The sequence below is a fragment of the Zalophus californianus genome, chromosome 6 (genome assembly GCF_009762305.2).
Source record: "Zalophus californianus isolate mZalCal1 chromosome 6, mZalCal1.pri.v2, whole genome shotgun sequence".
In the NCBI taxonomy this organism is placed as follows: Eukaryota; Metazoa; Chordata; class Mammalia; order Carnivora; family Otariidae; genus Zalophus; species Zalophus californianus.
Genome location: NC_045600.1, coordinates 120,505,414 through 120,522,584, shown reverse-complemented (window position 1 = coordinate 120,522,584; position 17,171 = coordinate 120,505,414). Strand labels below are relative to the sequence as shown.

General features: G+C 41.2%; 1 protein-coding gene across 2 annotated transcripts in view; it reads right to left on the bottom strand.

Annotated features, from left to right (window-relative positions):
- The window catches only part of GABRB3 (gamma-aminobutyric acid type A receptor subunit beta3), a 284,327-nt gene that overhangs the window by 65,043 nt on the left and 202,113 nt on the right, over positions 1 to 17,171 (bottom strand). For both annotated transcript variants that reach the window (XM_027572184.2, XM_027572185.2), the window contains exon 4: positions 4,465 to 4,685. In XM_027572184.2, coding sequence (XP_027427985.1) covers positions 4,465 to 4,685 — 221 coding nt within the window. The remainder of the gene's footprint in view (positions 1 to 4,464; positions 4,686 to 17,171) is intronic.

Here is a 17,171-nt window from a genome sequence, read left to right as displayed (position 1 = left end):
TTTGAATCTTGTGAAATAAGTTGTAGTTTCATCTTAACATTGCGTTCAACTTCTTCATTATCAGATTGTCAACTTTAATAATTTTGAGTATTTTTAATAGCAAGTGGAAATATTGCAGTTTATTTTCCAACAAATTTTGTAATAAGCTTCTCAGGAAGAACATGGCTACACTGTTCTGATGAAGATGACTCAACCTTAGATTCTCAGGTGCTTTTTGAAGCAAATCAAATACTATTTTGTGAACCCATTACCAATTCCTAGCATCAGAAAAAAAGGTTCAAAGACAAAGTATATGGCCTGAAGAAAAGATCATGTTACAAAATGGTGCTAGGTGAGATATTCAGTGACATCAAATGATCAGTTGACTGAAAAAGAAACACGGGAAGGCAGGAGAAGGATGACTTTGCCTTCTCATAGGCAGCAAAAAACTCCAGCCCAGCACCAAAGAAAACAGAAAATCTGTGACAGGAATAGGACCAAGTTCCATAAACATCTTAGCCAAGATCTCCCTAGTTCCTGAAAAGTTTTGGCTGCCCAAAGGAAATTCAAAGAGCCCCAGTTTTATTTTAGGATGGTATGTATACCCTATCTAGAGCATTCTCTCACATCACATGGTGACTTAAACATGTGTAAGAGGTTCAGATCACTGTTTTATTCAGCTGAGCTCAAGCCAATAAGCTCAAGGTAGTGTTAGCTCAAGTTTCAAACTCAAGGGGCTATAAGAGTCATTGAAAAAATAGTTCATGATTTATAATGACCTTTTATCACTACAAGAACATGATCACTCTCAACTATCTGTGTGAGCAGTCATCGACCAGTTTTGCAGAATCATCAGAGTAATGGATTAATTTCCCAGAATAAGACTGAGATGACGTACAAACCTACCTCATGGATAGCTCATCCACAGCCAGAGATCTTCATCTATGCTTGACAAAGAAAAAGCCCTCATTGATCCTGTACTGCAATGGCTGGACATGAACAGGAAAAGGAGCCTAGGGAAGCTTAACGGTGATTGACCTACCAGTGTAGGCAATTGCTGTATAGCCAGGTGAAGGCAATCCCAGTCTCCAATGGAGAGAAAAAAATCAACCTTAATGTCTCAGGGGTACAGCCAGGACAACCAACATCACAGAGATATAGCCAGTAAGAAAGCAATCCCTATTGGGCTGGATGTTCATCAGCAGCACTGTAAAAGCAGGAGATAAACAACAATCCTAGTGCTCCATAAACCTTCATGGGAGTTTAACTCGCTAAAGTCCTCAGTTGCACCAGACCTCCTTCAGGTTCATGCCATGGTACCTAGATACCAAAAGGATATACTGTATCACTGGGGTTTCATACACGGGCCCATCCTTGGCTTGCTATGTCACTAACATGATCCCGTGAACACGGCAGGAGGATGAGAGCAAAGGGACGATGGGGTTTGGAGCCAAGAGGGCAAGGGAGGGTGCCTTACCAGTGGGGACATTCACCCGGTCTTCTTACTGAAAACATGATACATATACTGTGAGTGTGTGAGTGTGTGTGTGTGTGTGTGTGTGTGTGTGTGTGTGTGTGTGTAAAATAGAATACATATAAATGGTACTTCAGTTCACACAAAATAATGCAGAATATGTACATACATGAATTTAATAACATTATCAGTATTTTGAAATACTAAGGTGCTTCTTGTTCGAAAATTCCAATTACTTCAAATTCAAATTCAAATTAATATCTATAGCTATGTGTGATTTTTAAATCTAAAGGAATAAATTTCTAGATTAGCCAATTTCAAAAAGAATCAGATGGCACAGGGTAGCTGTTAAGCATGTGCAGAATGTGGCAGTCTGTTGTTTAGAGATTTTCTTTCTGACAGCTTGTCCAGGTCCACGGAGATCTGAGAATTGTTTCAAAAATATGAGGTTCTAAATAAAGATCTAAGGAGTATATTAAGACTACATTGGAATAAAAACAGCTATTTATTTAGAAATCCATTTACTGAGTTAAGAGGCTATTTGAGATGTATAATGGATATAAATTTGACTAGAGAGTTCTTAAAGTTACTATACCAAGTATATTATTGAAAACTTCCCATAGCTTATTATATAATTACTAACTTTTATATGTAAATTTACAGGCAGATTATTAGCTAAGGATATAGTTTTATTCTCTTGGTTTTTCTTATTCTTGCATGTTTTATGGTGTTAAATCCAACACTTCCAAACAGCTTGGAAATTTCTTACAGTTCTTTCATTCATATCATATCATTCTGTCTACTATGGTCTGAATGTTTACATCCTCCCCACTAAATTCATATGTTGAAATCCTAACCCCCAAAGGTGGTGGTATTAGGAAGTGGGGGCTTAAGTCATGAGGGTGGATCCTTCATGAATGGGATTAGTGTTCTTATAAAAGAGATCCCACAGAACTCCCTTGCCCCTTTCACCAGCTGAGCACACAGCAAGAAGGTGCCTACTATGAAAGAGGAAGTGGGCCCTCCCTCAACACTGGCACCTTGATCTTGGATTGCAGGTTCCAGAAATGTGAGAAATAAATGTCTGTTGTTTATAAACCACCCAGCTTATGGTATTTTGTTATAGCAGCCAGAATAGACTAAGGCACTATCCTAACAAAGTTTCAAGAGAGGTATACTAAAGTATTCTAGCTCCAGTAAGAAAATAAAAAATGCAAAAATAAAAATGGAGAGAACCCAAATAGCAAGTTTTGTTTAAAAAGACAGGAAGCCTAGGGGCTCTGGGATGGCTCAGATGATTAAGCATCCGACTCCTGATTTCAATTTAGGTCATGATCTCAGGGTCCTGAGATTGAGCCCTGCCTTAGGCTCCGCCTCAGGCTCAGCAGTGAGTCTACTTCTCGCTTTCTCCCTCCCCTCAGCTCCCCACCCTGTTCATGTTCTCTCTCTCGCTCTTTCTCTAAAATAAATAAGTAAATAAATCTTTAAAAAAAGCTAAGAAATCTAGGCTTAATTTTTATTGATATTTGTTTCTTTTTGTTCTTCCCCCCAGCCCAAACAACACGTACACACTTTTTCTATTCATTTTTTGGGAGGCAGATAAATGAGGGACATGACTCCTCATTTCACGCTCACATGGTTTCTGGGAAATCTTTTGTAGAACTGATGTACTTGTCAAAACCTCCAGAATTTTACATTCATATTTGATTTCCAGGCAAAAATACAAAATGCTTGAAATGTCCCAGAGAAACATCAATCTGAACTTTTGTTTTTTACACAGTAATACCATGGCTTGGTTGACATGCATCACTTTTTTCCCCTTACAGTTAAAAAGTCTGATTTTTTTGCTAAAATTCTCTTATCCTATATATTGATGTTTTGAGAAAGTCATTCAACATTTTCTACTTAAGACAATGTTAAATAATCCCCTTTCCTCATTTGAAGCAGTAAAAGTCACAGTAATATGGATTTAAATATATGTTGTTATGATTTCCTTTAGACCTGCTGGAGTCTTAGTTAAAGGCCTATGGACTCATAAAATTTTATGATAAATGTTTTCTCCAAGATATCCACCCGTGTTCTACTCAAAACTGTGGTCACTCCTAGAAGATCTCAAAGACAATTTTAGGCCAGGAGATCAAGAAAGACACACATGTGTGCATATACACATACCCACACCTACCCACCCACCCACAGACACAGACACACATAGACACAGACACACAAATTACTCTAAAACAAAACAAAACAAAAAAAAATCATTGCAAAATCAACATAAGAGACAAAAGATTTTTAAGATCACCATTAAGCAAGGGTGATGATATTCAAATAATTAGCCACCAGCACTGGTGGAGCATCATGGGAAGGTCTGGTGGTTTCCAGAGTAACCAGGGAAGCCCAGGGCCTCCTCAGGGTTCCAGGCAGCAGTCTGGTTTCCTGATTCAAGTGATTTCATTATGAGACCTCTTGAGAGATGATTCTCATCAGGAAGCCTCACATTTAGTCATTCCCATAAATATTGGCGACACCACCTCATGAAGCTCTGAGGAGATTATACCATATATCCATATAATGGATATCCATTGTATCCATTATACCATTATATCCATATAATGGCAAAACTAGACATTTTTTTCAACTCGGTAAACAGCTTTCAGAAAACTTTATTGTAAACCTCTGCAGCATCAGAGCAATATTAATTATAGGCCTTTGTGGCTATGATATGGAAAATCCAACCTCAGGGAATATGTGTTCTTAGATAGGGCAACCCAGTTATTTAAAATCAATCCATGGAGGAAGTTTTTCCCTTGCATGGTGACTATTTATAGTAACTGTAATGCCCCAAATCTTTTATTTATAACATTTGTGTGTATGTGCAAATCTCAGTGTTTCATGGTTGTCTTCTAATTAATCTGAGGATGTGGCCTCACTCCCTACAATCATCTCAAATGAGAAATTCAATGCCAATGCACCATGCAACTGCGAAATTGGCCCTGAAAAGACAGACAGACCTGAGCCCGTACAGCACCGTCCCATCAGGGTGAAGGCGGATCATGCGGTTTTTCACTGTCACTCCATGCACAAATGACTTTTTGTCATTTAAGAAATATGTGTCAGGCACCCATAGCTGGTCAGCCACTCGATTGTCAAGCGTGAGGTTGAGAGGGATCCCAGAATAGGCAAGCCTTTTATCTCTCCAATATTGTTGAAAATACATGGTTAAGGTGTAATCCTGGGGGAAAAAAAGAAAAGAAAAAAATTAGTTTGTGCTCAGCCACAGGCATATTTCCTTCATGACTGGTCAAATTCAGGTTGGAATCCAGAAGAAATGGACATTATTTTCAGGCAGGGTAAGAAACAGTGGTTGCTTTCTCGTAAATGCAAATACTAGGTTTAGTAGGTGTAAATCATGTCTATAAATCCCGTTTTTTTTTTTTTAAGCCCTTTGTTTTATTTAGGTAAGAACCGGACTAGACAAATTGGCATTTAAGCAATAGCCACACAGATACAAAGGTCAAAAAATAACTTTAAAAAAGTCATCATAAAATCAGGTTGCTGGCAGGACCCTGAAAACTCCCCTAGGTCTTGCATCTCCCACCAGGCAGATATGTATCTGTATCACCCACAGCAGAGGAACTCTATCTACAGATTCTCTCTACAAGATAAGCCACTTTCCTCTCTTGCCCTCTGTGAGAGCTGTAAATACAAACCCTCCACAAACATGCACTGGAGACACAATGACCTGTGGGAGGTCTCTAGGCCATATTCATTACATTTTCTTTTTCTTTCAGGATGCCACAGCCATTTCCACACTAACTCGGCCATATCATCACCTTGAGAGGATGATATATTCGTCTGGGGAAAATGGGAGCCTATAGCTAAAGCCGAATGTAGGAGAGGGGAAATGGGCCATGGTGCAACCCCCACAGGCTTGCCAACAAAATAAGCAAGTATTTAGGCAGATGATCCTACTTTGTTTGTTCATTTGTTTTTGTTTTGTTTTGTTTGCTTGCAAAGTAATGCAGTAAGAAAGTGGAAAAAAAAGGGGCTCCTTTGTGGCTCAGTTCTTAAGCATCTGCCTTTAGCTCAGGTCACGATCCCAGGGTCCTGGAGTTGAGCCCCGCATCAGTCTCCCTGCTCTGTGGGAAGCCTGCTTCTCCCTCTCCCGCTTCCCCTACTTGTGTTCCCTCTCTCACTGTGTCTCTCTCTGTCAAATGAATAAATAAAATCTTAAAAAAAAAAGAAAGTGAAGAAAAGAAATCAGGCTGAACATGAAAATTCTATTTTAAAATTTTTATTCTTTTGTCAATCACTATTCCAGTCTACATCAAGTCTGAAAATTTGGTAATATTCGTGGGACATCTTGAACACCACTATAGAAGGATCCAGGCTGAAAATCCAAAGGTAAGTGAGTAAACTCCCTAACCAGGGAAGGAGAAATCACTGTTACATACAGGAGCTTCTGAATTCACACACTTACAGATGTTTGCAAACATCCTGGCTTTGTGGGCAATGAGAGGTGGGATTGCAAATCAATTCAAGAACCCATCCCAGGCACAGGTCTTATGACATCCCATCCAGTACTCATTTTGCTGATTCACAGGACAGTTCTCAGTGCTTGCTAATCTAACAATGCCTACTTATCACTGATCTCATGAGTGTTAGAGCACAGAAGCCTCTGAAATGATGAAGAACACACCTAGATGTTATTCTCCAGGTTCTCACAGGCAAGGTGACAAAACCAATACATGCTAAACAACTATCAGCAAAATAAGTTTTAAGCTATAAGGGCCATAAAAAAAATCAAAGGCAGGGGAAGCAAGAAAATTCAAATGGGCTGGGGAGTCTTTATAGAGGTTTCATCTGCAACTTGAAGGAGAGATAGCATTTGAGTGGATGAAAAGAAACAGAAGAGTTTTTTCCCAGGCACTTACATGGGCAGAACTCTGTGCGTGGCATTACCTGTGTGAACGGACCCTCAGCCCACCACCAATTCTCAAAGATCAGGTGACACTAAAGATAGGCTTTGGCTAGCCAGATATTGGATAGGGGGCATGATAAATAAATCATACAAGGATGTTGCTTTTATTGCATTGATTTTACTGAATTGATGAGAAGCTCTGATGTGTGCAGTTTTGGTGGAACTTAGGGTTCTAGAGGGGAAAAGGACAGAGTGGTGGGCAAGGCTGGACTCTGTGGCAGGGACCAGAAGGTAGAAAAACTTGAATGCCAGCTCCTCAGCCAATGAAAGCCACTGAGTTTCCAGTAACAAGTGACATAACCAAGCATATTAACCGTCTTTTATTTTCCGTTTTCTCATGCTTTAGCTTCTGGACCTTGGCTGACCCTGGAGGGACTTTCCTCCTTTCCGTTACAGCTACAATTCTGTCAAGCTCTAGATTGTGCTTTCCAAAAGCAAACCAACCAATCCAGAGCTCACCCCCCAAGTGCCTTCTCTATTGGGCTTTCACACTCCAGGCCAATATTTCAACTATGTTCAAGTACCAGGCAAGTAGGGGCAGTCTAGACCTCAGGGTCCCCTTTAATTATTCAAACTAGCCCATCCAAAGCCTGCTTATCCAGCCTCTCATATGCCCATTCATTCCCATGGAAACCACAACAAAGTTCTTTGCCCACAGTTTCCCTTCTTCCTTGTGACCAACGCCAGTGCTTCCCTGTGTGCCCCACCCCCCCATTCCCTGAAATGGATGGTGTACTCTCTTCCTTTAAGGTCTGTGGTCAGCAAACTATTTTTCAATGGCAGCTGTCTCCTGATCGGGAAGATCAGTTGTGCAGTGGTGAGAGAGATGATGACCAAAGGTCAAAATGGGTGGAGGATGCTTGGAAAGGGGGTGCAGGTTAGGGAAATCCTAAAAGTTCACAGATGTTGGGCTTGATGTACAACCTCAGGCTGCGAATGGACCCCCAAAGAGTGCAATCACATCCCCTGCATTACCATGAATGATGGCTAACGTAGGTGATGCATTTTAACTGAAACATTCAAAGTTTCGGTGGTATAACAAGATGGAAATAAATCAGCAGTACGAGCTAAAGGATTTTCGATTTGAATATAATGATCCAAATTACATTCTTATTGAAATAGAAGCATTTCACTTGCTTCTCTCTTTGGTTTCTAAGCCCACATCCTACGCCTGAGTCATGAAGTCTAGCACTTCTCTGAGTTCCCTTCCAACTGGCGTTCACATGGGTTGCCATGAGGATGGAGGGAATGTGTCAGTGTGCCCTGGGAACCCAGTTGTCATCCAGAGTCTGCAAACTCAGGCTCTGGGTCTTATTTTGACCTGTGCTGTTCTCCACACCATTAACAGCACTTCTCAAATTTGGTCTTGGGCGTTTGCTGAGGTGACTTGAGTGGACAGGGTTGCAGAGAGCTTAGGTGACAGAGGGAGAAAAATAGATATTTAAATCCAAACCTGCTGCATCAGCTGTGCCTTCTGAAGCAATGGCTTCACTACATCAGTGGAAACACTAGTCAGTATCCCACTTCTTACTCCTGTACAGATTGGCAGACAAAGGAAAGGTGACAGCAGACAGTAGGCCATGGTGCTGACTCCTGTGCTTGGGCAGTGGTGAGCACCTCGCATAATAATGACAGTAGCAGTGAACATGCTCTGATCACTTGGTATGTGCCAGTCATTTCTAATGTCATTTCATTTAAACATAAAGCAGGGATTATCAGTATTCTCATTATCATCCCCAATCAATGAAGAAAAAAAATTAAAGAACTGAAGTAATTTGCCTCCTCCCTCCCTTCCATGCCCCACTAAATGGGAGTAACTGGGGGACATGGGATTTGAAGTTGGGGCTACCACCCTGCAGGGTGCAACTCTCAATCTCAAAACCAAAGCTCTAAGGGACAGGAGCTAAATTGTTCTGCATAATATACTTAAATGAGCTTGGTGGGAGGATGGTTTGCAGAGATATCTCAAAGAGTGGAGAATCAAGTCACATAACGTAATGCCGTTTTTGAGGGGAATAAACACTGTGGCACCACTAAAGCCCCCCATCCTTGCAAACATTTACCACAGCTGGGATGTAGACAGATGCCTTGTGGAAGTTTCTTTCCTTCAGGGGGTCCCAGACAAGTTGATGTTTCCCATATTTGGAGCTCCCCAATGCCTTTGTGGGCCTTCCTTGTCTTTTTCCTGGATTGGTCACCCCCAAATATGGGGCAGCTGAGGGGAGGCTTGGAGGGGGTGAAAGGAGACAGGGGAGAGGCCTTGAAATGGCATATCTCAAATGCAGGGCTTTCGGGGGGCTCCAAGGGTCATGGGAATTAGAATAAGGTGATACTGGTGAGTCAGATACTGGTGGTGAATACCAGCATCTCCATTCCTTGGGCCTCTGCAGCACTCACCATGTCCCCGACTTTCATCTTTCTCGCTCTGGCGATGTGATCCACCTGAGCACAGGGAGGGGTCTGCAGTCACACTGACACATAACTCTCAGACACCAAAAGCCTCTGCCAGGGTGAGAGGCAATTATGATTGTTTTCTCTTTTCCCACCTTTGCCCTTTGCAGGGGAAACTAAGTCTCCTGGACAGAGACATTAGGGAGGAGTGGGTGTGGAAAGGGGTGAGGATGAGCGGGGAGTGGAGTATAAGGAGAAGCCAGTAGTAGGAGGTATGGGTGTCAGAGGGGGTCAGAGTAAGAGAAGGGCCCGATGTGGGGAAAAGTGACGGTCTGGAGGAATAGGGCTAGAGGGAGTAGTGTGGGCTTCTGGGAGGCAGCATGGAGCATCCAGGCTTGGTGAGGAATACAGAGGAAAGAGGTGCAGGAAGGGGTGGGGCACAGAGAGAAGCAGGAGTCTGGGAGGAGTAGGCCCATGAAAGCAGTGGGTGTCCAGGAAGGGTGGGACCCATGAAGCCCCTTCACCATGCAGTGTGATGGACACAGGCTCCAGAAACCTCACCCTGTGAGGGTGGGTTTAATTAGATTAGCACACAGTAGGAAGAGACAGTCTGCTTCCTGGCACTGATTCTTACTGTGGCACAACCAGCCATATAAGCACATCTAGACAGAACATGTTGGCAGATGCAGGAAGGGAGTAATGGCCTAGAGATCGGGACTAATAGAAATAGCTGCCAAAGGAGGCACAATGACGGGGCCCTGTGTCCAGGAGACATAGAATCCCCTCTGCTGTGGGGCCTTCATGGACTGAGAGGGAACACCTTCACTCCTAGCCCTCTCCCACATTCTTCAGACCTGGCTGGGAATATATGCTCACAAAGTTTCTTCTGGGTATAATTTGGTATCACTTGATTTCAGGAGACTGTGCTTTGGGTGGTGGTTGAGATTTGCAGTACTTTGAGCATTTATAAAATATCCTCCTATAAGTTAATTAATTGACACATTGAGTGTGTATGCATAGAAAGTGACTCCCATCCATTGTGTTAGCAGCCCCTTCTACAGCCCCGGGGGCCCTGAGAACACTGGGTTCCTGGTTTAGGTGCAGATTCAACCCTGGATTGGGGCTGGCACCAGATATTTGCGAGGCCCTAAGGAAAGGCATTGATTTCCTGGTCCTCAGCCCCCCTCAGCTGCCAGTAGAGGTGGTAACCTCTGCTTCTCTACTCACTCAGTTCTCCACCCCTGAATCCTTGCCAGGGAAGGCAGCTGAAAGCCCATACAGAGGAACCATCCTTGGCCTCCTAGGTTAACTCAGACATGTCTCCAGGGGTGGAGACTCACTGCTGTTCCATATCCAGTCACAGACTGCCTGAGTGTGTGTATGTGTGTGCATGTGTGTGGACCTGGACCCGGGACACCTGCTGAGACTCTCTGGGCTTCTGCCCTGCCAGGTTCATCTGTATCTGACATGGTTATCCACACAAGGAGAACCTCCAGCTCTCTGGCTTATACTGTGACATGATCTGTCACAGTATAAGCTACAGGGGACACTGTAGCCCTGGGACATGGGATGCAGTGGAGAGAGGTCAGGCAGTGAGGAGGAAACCCAAGTATTTCCTCATCCAGAATTCTCTAGTCCACTAGGACCTAGAATTCTCTGGGATATATTGTATAAATGTGGATTATTTAATTATAGTTGGTTTGAACTATGGTAACTCATCAAAATCAATAGATAAGATTAAATGTCTTGAATTCTTCTCTCCCTGTCTTATAAAAGGCATATAACAAACTGAGGATCAGCAAGAAGAAATACTGAAGAACTATATTCAGAACAGTCTTTCTTTCACAGAATCTTACAAGCAAAATCATTCAATTAAAAGGCCATTATTCCTCGGGGCTTTTCTGGGGGAATCATAAAGCCCTCTGATAAGCTAATGAAGTCATGGACCCTCTCCCCTCTCTAACTGTGTGCATGCCCGTGTGTGCAGGTGTTTGTTTATCAAATCAATCAGCATACTGAACTCCATGGAGGTGCATTCCTACCTGCTTCATATTACCTTCACATGGTGAGAACAAATACTAGTGATTGAAGTTCTTCAAGTTTTTAAGTAATTTCTTTAGAATTTGCATAATTATTGTCATTGAAAAAAATATGACACAGTTTTTTGGTTTTACCCCAGATTACAAAAATCCATTTCATGCAAAGGTCGGAAGCCAGAGTTCCTGGTAAGACAACAGCCCAGCCCAGGGTCCCAGGGTTTGGAGCCAGGGGGCTGAGATACAGTGGGTGGGACCGGAAGAGGTAGTCTGGAGCTGCTTAAGAAAGGGTTGCTGGCACTCCCAGCTCTAGAAGCCCCAGTGGCTGGGGGCAGGGAACAGCATTCTTGAATATTAGCCATTCATCTGCCAAGCATTCATACATAGGTGACAATCCTGTCAAAATCTCCTAAGAATGTAGAAACAGCAGCAGTAACAACAAAAATAACAAAATTAAACCTCAGCCCATCTTTTGGCCATTCAAGCAGCTCACATAAATTGCAATAAGAGATAAACAACAAAGTTTCTTTCTACTGGTGGAAATCTCTCCACATTTATCACATTAAAATAACAAGAATACATATTCGAAAGTGGAAATACTGCTCATTATTCTGCAATTAAGAAATTGAAGAGATTTCCTCAGCGCAGGAAATGAAGACAAAATTTACTAACCCCGAGAAAGAAATGCAATCTCTAAACCACATTTAAATATCTAGCTGCAGCTGTGAAAGCCACAGGACACCTGCATTTACATCTGGTTCAGCAAGTTTGTGATACAAAACCTCACAGGTAAGTTGTTCTCAGGTTAGGGAAAACTGTTCTGAAAAGTATACGTAAGACCTAGGTCACAGAGATTTCTTTTGTAGGCATTTCTGCAACTAAGATTAAGCTGGGGGAATCTTGACCCTTCTATTAACAAAATTTATTTAGAGAATTTGAACCCATTATTTTTAATGATCTAAAAATGAGTATCCAACATGACATCCATCTCTCCTCCCACAACAGACTTCACTGGTGATTAGGTTTCCATTCGTTGAATCCATATGGTGATCTTTCCTAAGAAAGCATGACCTACCTCTTTCTGCTACCCTCTCTTCCTCCCCCAACCCCCTTCAAGCATTCACTGCATATCTCCATAGGCCAGGGACCATGCAGGGTGCCAGGGACCCAGAGATAAGGAAGACATAATTTGTAACTTTAAATAGCTCACTATCTAGGAGGTAGACATAAAATTGAACCAAAGAAAAAAATGAAAGTGATTAAGAGAAGGAGCTTTAGAATCAAATATGCCCAAGTTTCAAGTCAGCCTCCTTCCTGTTGGCTCAGCAAATGTAGGTGAACCATTTCACTGTCCTAAGCCCACTTACCCTATCTGGGAAGACAGCCTGCCACACTCTTAAGGGCTTAACATAGTAAAGGGCACCCACTAGGAGTCAAGGAATGCACAATAATGCAAAAAAAGTGTATATTTAAGGGATAACTACTATGTCTGGGGCTGGCAGAGAAGGAGGCTGGTGTGCAAATGAGAAGGAAGGTCGCTGAGATATTCTGGTCTTCTTATAATTGTCATACCCACCCAAAGCTTCATAGTTTGTATTTTTTATTCATCCACCTAAATGCTAAATGTATTCAAAAGATGAACCGGTCACCTCTATATGAAATGTAGAAGGGCTAATGAAAATAATTACAAGTTCCCCAGTCCTCCAAAGCCACCTGAAAAACTGGCATAGAATATAAATTATTTTGAATATATGTTTTTCTTTTTACATATGAATAGATACCATAGATATTTTTCTGGAGTCCATTAAGTTTGAAAAGCAAAATGATTATACTGACCTACATTCAAAGGACAAAAAAAAAAAAAAGGTAGTATCAGAAGAAATTGAGAATTCAACGTAAGCCAATGAGAATAAGGAAAATGTAAGAGAGATGCCCACAGCTAAATAAGTCTCTGGTAGGTTCCGATGTGCAGGGGGTGGTAGAGCAGGATGCCTCTGACACACTGAATAGGCTTCCTTGCCCTGTACTTTACCTGGGAAAGTTACCTAATCACTCCGAGTCTCAGAAATCTCTTGTGGAAAAAAGAAACTAAAAATGGCCATTTTACAAAAGTGCTCTAGCAATTAATTGAGCTAACAATGCTTAACGCAGTGCTTGACTCATAATAGGCATTTGAAAAATTCTACTTTGTCTTCCCTCATCCTAGAGCAGGGCCAATCATCCCTGAAAGAAGCCTCCCAGCACTGGATGAAAAATGCTCTTCTTTAACAGTTGGACCCCCAGCGTATTGTTCCATGCCAAGTATATACCAAACTGCAAAGAAAAATGGGCTTTATTATTTGGAGGTGCAGGTAAAAAAGACTTAGCCTAATACTTCAATGTAGAATTCTCAACACCACTGAAGCAGGCTTCACCCTTTGCTTTTAAAATCCTAAGTTTGTCTTTCACTCAATATCCAAATGTATCAGGTCACTAGATTTTTATCAACCATTTTTTTCTGCTGTAAAATGTTTTGAAGTTACAGATTAATATTAAACACAGATTTGTAAAAATAGCTATAGCACTAATAACAAAAAAAAACCAAAACTATCTTGCCCGCCTGACCTGCTGCGAATAACCTGACCTTCAGGTGTTCCCAGACTGACTTCCCACCCAGTCCTCCCCATTTTAAAATGGGAAAAAGCCCATTTTATAGTCAATTGACCCCTCTATATAAAGAACATTTTTACTAAGTATCCCTTTCATGGCCCCCTTTAATTGTAAATTAGTGGCCCTGTATAGCTTTTTTTTTTTTTTTTTTTTTTTTTAGGGGAAGTTATTCTCCCAAACTGGGCACCAAGAAGCCAGGAGAGAGAAGTATACCCACTTTTCTTTCCCATTCCCAGGTTCCTCCATCAGTGTCTCTAACCCATTATACTTTTCTGAGATTTGCATGAAGGGATCCAGCTGCCTTCTGAACCTTTCCATCCAGATGCCCCACAGGCAACCCAAGCTCAATATGTCCAAAATTAACTCATTCTCTTTCTACCCCAAACCTGTTCCCCATTCTGTACCACCATTCTGTACCCACTCATTCATTCTCAACCAAATCAAAACCAGAGGCTGTATGTACATCAATCTCTTTTTTCTTTCTCATCTTACATTCAACATTTATTCACACTGGGTTCTGTTGATCCTATTGCCTAAATGCCTTCAGTATCTAGAACTGGTCCATGAGTCAGCAGCAGCAGTACAGAGGGTTGGAAGTGTTTTCACTGATAGCCCCATGATTAGAGATAAGCTCCTGGACTCTCAAATTGCATCCCAGAAGAACACTTAACCCATGTCTAGGGCAGGATAAGTCCAACACCAGACCTCGGATATATAATGGGTTAAATACAAGAATATACAAGATGATCAGATATCTCACACTCTGTATGGGAACAGATGTTTCAACTCAGTACAAACACCATATGAATGAAATTTTGGAATGTGCTTGTAAACTGGGGAGTCACTGCATATTCTCCTTTATTCTAAAAAAAGTATTTATCTGAATAATACTAAAGACACCAGACTGTTTAGTAACTTATGTATATATTAATATATAAAAAATAACATATATATATATAAAATCTGCAATGTATATGTATATATAATCAGATACCTATCTTTATTTTCCAGCAACTATCTCTAATTAATAAGCTTCCAAAAGGGGATGGGATGTGTCTTTAAAATGTCATTCATCCAAAGATACTCCAAGAACTGGCTGTGAGAAACAGCCATATTGCTTGTGCAAGGAAGCCTCAACACCTCTATATTTGAGGGATATTTGAACAACTGGTGGAATGTCACACTTGGAGACTTGTGAGTGACTTGCCTACATTCTGACTGTGTGGCATTTAACAAGCCTCTGTGCTTTTTCCTTGCTTGAGCATGGTGCCTGCAGATGGCCATGAGGTTGAAGATTTTACATCTTTAAATAGTGATGGTCATCTTTTGGGTTACATGGCTTCTAGAGTTGACATTATTAGGTTTGCTGAACTGAAAATCACTTCTCTTTGAATCCCTTCAGGAGAGCAAACAAATAAAAAATATGCTTCAACAGAAAGAAGGGTATTTATCATAAAATAAAGGATGAATATCCCCATTTTAAATGAAGAACCCCATCATATACTTATACTGTGAGAATTCAATGCCCTTTGCTTTTATATATGTGCCTCTATAGCAGGATTTAACAATGGAATTCCTCTCCTCAGAGACAAATCATGTGGATTAGTGATGCCACACATTTTAAAGTACTTTCAGTTTCTAAGAAGATGTGCTATTTTTAGACAGCAAGCCCATTCATTTCTGAGATCTATTTCTATTTCTGGTTTCTACCCAGAACCTGTTAGGTTATTGCTGTTAGATAAATCACAATATTAACAATATTGTACTTTATATAACTGAGAAAATACTCACTTGATCATCATTGTTTTTCTGAATTATTGATTTCAGGAGAAAAATTTGGATGGACATCACTACATGGAGTTACATGAAACAGTCCTATCCTCTGAGACATTGTAATCAAATCTTAGGTAGTCAGAAAGAAACTGCAATGCCGATTTTCATACACTCAGTATGGTCACAGCAAGGTTGCCCAATGACCTCCAAAGGGCACTTTTTGTTCTCCTTTGACTCAACATATAGGGAGCTTGAAGCATGGCTGAAAGCTCACTCTCCTTGAGACACTCTACTCAGCCTGAGACACTCCCTCCTCTAGCCTTTCTACTCCATTGGTAGTTCAGCTCAAAGAACCTGTGCTTCCACCTCTCATCTCTTTCTCTCTCTCTCTTTTTTATTATTATGTTCAGTTAGCCAGCATTAGTTTTTGATGTAGTGTTCAACAATTCATTAGTTGCATACAACACCCAGTGCTCATCACCACAGGTTCCCTCCTTAATACCCATCACCGGGCTACCATATCCCTCCACTCTCCTCCCTTCTGTAACCTTCAGTTTGTTTCCCAGAATCAAAAGTCTCATATGGTTTGTCTCCCTTCTGATTTCTTCCCGTTCAGTTTTCCCTCCCTTCCCCTATGCTCCTCCACTCTATTCCTTATGTTCTACATATGAGCGAAACCATATGGTAATTGTCTTTCTCTGCTTGACTTATTTCATTTAGCATAATCCCCTCCAGTTCCATCCATGTCGATGCAAATGGTGGGTATTCCTCTTTTCTGATGGCTGAGTAATATTCCATTGTATAGGGAAACAAAAGCAAAAATGAACTTTTGGGACTTCATCAAGATAAAAAGTTTCTGCACAGCAAAGGAAACAGTCAACAAAGAGACAACCTATGAATTGGAGAAGATATTTGCAAATGACACTACAGATAAAGGGCTGGTATCCAAGATCTATAAAGAACTTCTCAAACTCAACACCCAAAAAACAAATAATCAACAATCAATTCAAAAAATGGGCAGAAGATATGAATAGACACTTCCCCAAAGAAGACATACAAATGGCTAACAAACACATGAAAAAATGTTCAACATCACTAGCCATCAAGGAAATTCAAATCAAAACCACAATGAGATACCACCTTACACCAGTTAGGATGGCTAAAATTAACAAGGCAGGAAACAACAAATGTTGGCAAGGATGTGGAGAAAGGAGAACCCTCTTACACTGTTGGTGGGAATGCAAGCTGGTACAGCCACTTTGGAAAATAGTATGGAGGTTCCCAACTATATCTCAATGTTTGACTGCCTCAGGCTTGTCCCTGCTCCTTTCCTCTTTCTTCCCCTCTTCCATGGTGATGTCATCCATCCCTAGGGTGTTTAACAGAATGTTTAGCTAATGACTCCCTGTTTTTATCTGCAAGCCAGGTATCCCTTTGAGCACAGATTCCTTATCCAGTTGCTCCTTTGACAGCTCTATTTGGTAGTGTCTTTATCATCTTTACCTTTTCTCTTTCCTTATTCCTAGTCCAATTCCAGGGCCCAACCTAACTGGCTTGGGTCAGAATTGTAGGAGCTGGTATTTTTTAAAAGTTCCATTTGTGATTCTTATTTTTGCATGTAATTATTCTTTACACCATAAGTTCACATTCTGATCACTATTTTTACTTAAAATTATACAAGATCCTTTCACTTCATTAAAATCAGTAAACTCTATTTCCTAACATCAACAGTCTATATTTAGAAAGCATGCATGTGTGTACTGAAACGCAGGCATATGGACGGCTCCTGCCATGCGCTGCCATGAAGAGGAGAATCTGTGCTGCATGAGTTGCAAGAACACAATCTTCCCACTTGCGTCTGAGATTCTAGTGGTTGCCAATATGTCCT